Consider the following 1,697-nt stretch of genomic DNA (forward strand, 5'->3'; position numbering starts at 1 on the left):
AAAAGGTCACAAGCTGCCCGCCTATGAATATTATCATTTTTATTTATTTCTAATATGGACACCTCTGTATGATTTAAGTCTTAACTATGTACTGTTGATTTACGGCATGGTGATTGATTTCGATTGCATGGGAATTCTGGGAAGAGCAGTGGAAAAGCTATGGGGAACTTGTGTGTTACTGGCGCCAGCAGTAAGGATTTCTTTTAAGCTTCTCTTTGCTTCTCCTTAATAATTGGACCTGCCTGCTATGCATAATGAATTTTGATATTTTGGTGCTATTATACTGATGCAAGCATTGTTGTTTCTAGTGGCTGTAAGGATTTCCTTTGGGCATATTTTCTTCTAGCTTAATTAGTCTGGATAGTTGATTTTATAAACAAGATTCAGACTGTTCCTTGTATTAGTAAAAATCAGATAAGAATTGAATTATTGTACTTAAAAGACAACCTGAATGTCTTATGATGCAAAAGCAAATGCTCTACATTTCCTTTCACCTCCTGTTTTGCCAAAGCAACTACCTATTGTGGTCTTTTAATTGTGTACTGGCTGTGTAAAGAGTTGCTATTGCCGCAGGCTGATCAAAGCGGGAACAGAGCCAGAAGGCCGTCGAGGCACCACCTTCAGGCAACCTTGGAGTCGTCGCAGACAACCTTCAAGTGTAGCATCGAAGTTGATACAAGACAAGGGGGAAGGCCCAAATCAGCAGGCAGATGTGCCGGCTGCTGCGACTGGCAGTGCTCTGGGCGCGCAAGGGTAGCGCGGTACTCCTGGTCAAGACACTGCAGCACAACCGTGGGCCGCGGCCGCAGGCGCAACGATTGGCTGCACTATGGCGGACAGGGATTCTCAACCGACGAGACGCCGGCGAGCGTTGGCTTCGTGGGGCTGGCGGAGAGTGATGGGGATGCCGGAGTGGACGTGAAGACGGACATTGGTTGTTTATTTACTGATGAATTTGGTTCACTTTTGGATAAGCCATGCATCAGCTATACATGTATGTGTGCTATAAATCAGCACTAAAACCATTGGAAAGGGCGGGAGCTTACCTGGCACCGCACAGCTGCCGTTTGAGGCGGCGCGCCATGGGCGCGCCCCAACCGCTAGTATTATTCAACCAGCACCTGAACTGGCATACATAAGACGTCGGGGGTATCTAAGAGCCACAAATGGCGCCCCAAATCAAGATTAACAGCGGCCTTCGCGAGTTCATGTGCCTCCCAGTTTTTCTTTCTTCTTTCATGACTGAACTGAACAGCAGCAAACTCCTCCGTCTTCTTAAGAAAAAGGGTTTTCCCCCGCTTTGTATTACAAAGCAACCATCTAATACGGGTTTTTTTTAGGCTTTTGCTTCGGCTCGAAGGAAAAAGAATTATATCAAAAAGTTGAAGGATGATAATGGTGATATTATGCAAGGTACTGTAGAGCTAAACCCTCACATCCAAGGTTACTTCACGAACCTGTTTACGTCTGAAGTCCAGCACACCGATCCAGAGATGCTACAGAAAGTGCAAACCAAAGTGACAAATCAGATGAATACTATGCTCCTGGCTCCTTTCTCGGTTGAGGACGTGCGTAAGGCTGTATTTAGTATTGGAGACCTTAAGGCCCTAGGTCCTGATGGGTTGCATGCAATATTTTCCCAACGATATTGGCACATCTTGGGTGATGAAATTTCTGCTGCAGTGTTACATGCTATA

General features: G+C 45.6%; 1 protein-coding gene across 20 annotated transcripts in view; it reads left to right on the top strand.

Moving 5' to 3' along the window:
- Positions 1–1,209, top strand: part of LOC123051786 (uncharacterized) — a 6,293-nt gene extending 5,084 nt beyond the window's left edge. For 14 of the 20 annotated variants that reach the window (XR_006424289.1, XR_006424285.1, XR_006424288.1 and 11 more), the window contains 2 exons: positions 150–190; positions 574–1,209. Coding sequence is in view for 1 of the 20 variants with exons in the window: in XM_044474763.1 (XP_044330698.1) it covers positions 107–190; positions 574–1,020 (531 nt within the window). In the remaining 19 variants the exon portion in view is untranslated. Of the gene's footprint in view, positions 191–573 lie in introns of all 20 variants that reach the window. The other 6 variants (XR_006424275.1, XR_006424280.1, XR_006424283.1 and 3 more) reach the window with 2 other exon arrangements.
- Positions 1,210–1,697: the final 488 nt, after the last annotated feature.

Source organism: Triticum aestivum, chromosome 2D (assembly GCF_018294505.1).
Source record: "Triticum aestivum cultivar Chinese Spring chromosome 2D, IWGSC CS RefSeq v2.1, whole genome shotgun sequence".
Lineage (NCBI taxonomy): Eukaryota > Viridiplantae > Streptophyta > Magnoliopsida > Poales > Poaceae > Triticum > Triticum aestivum.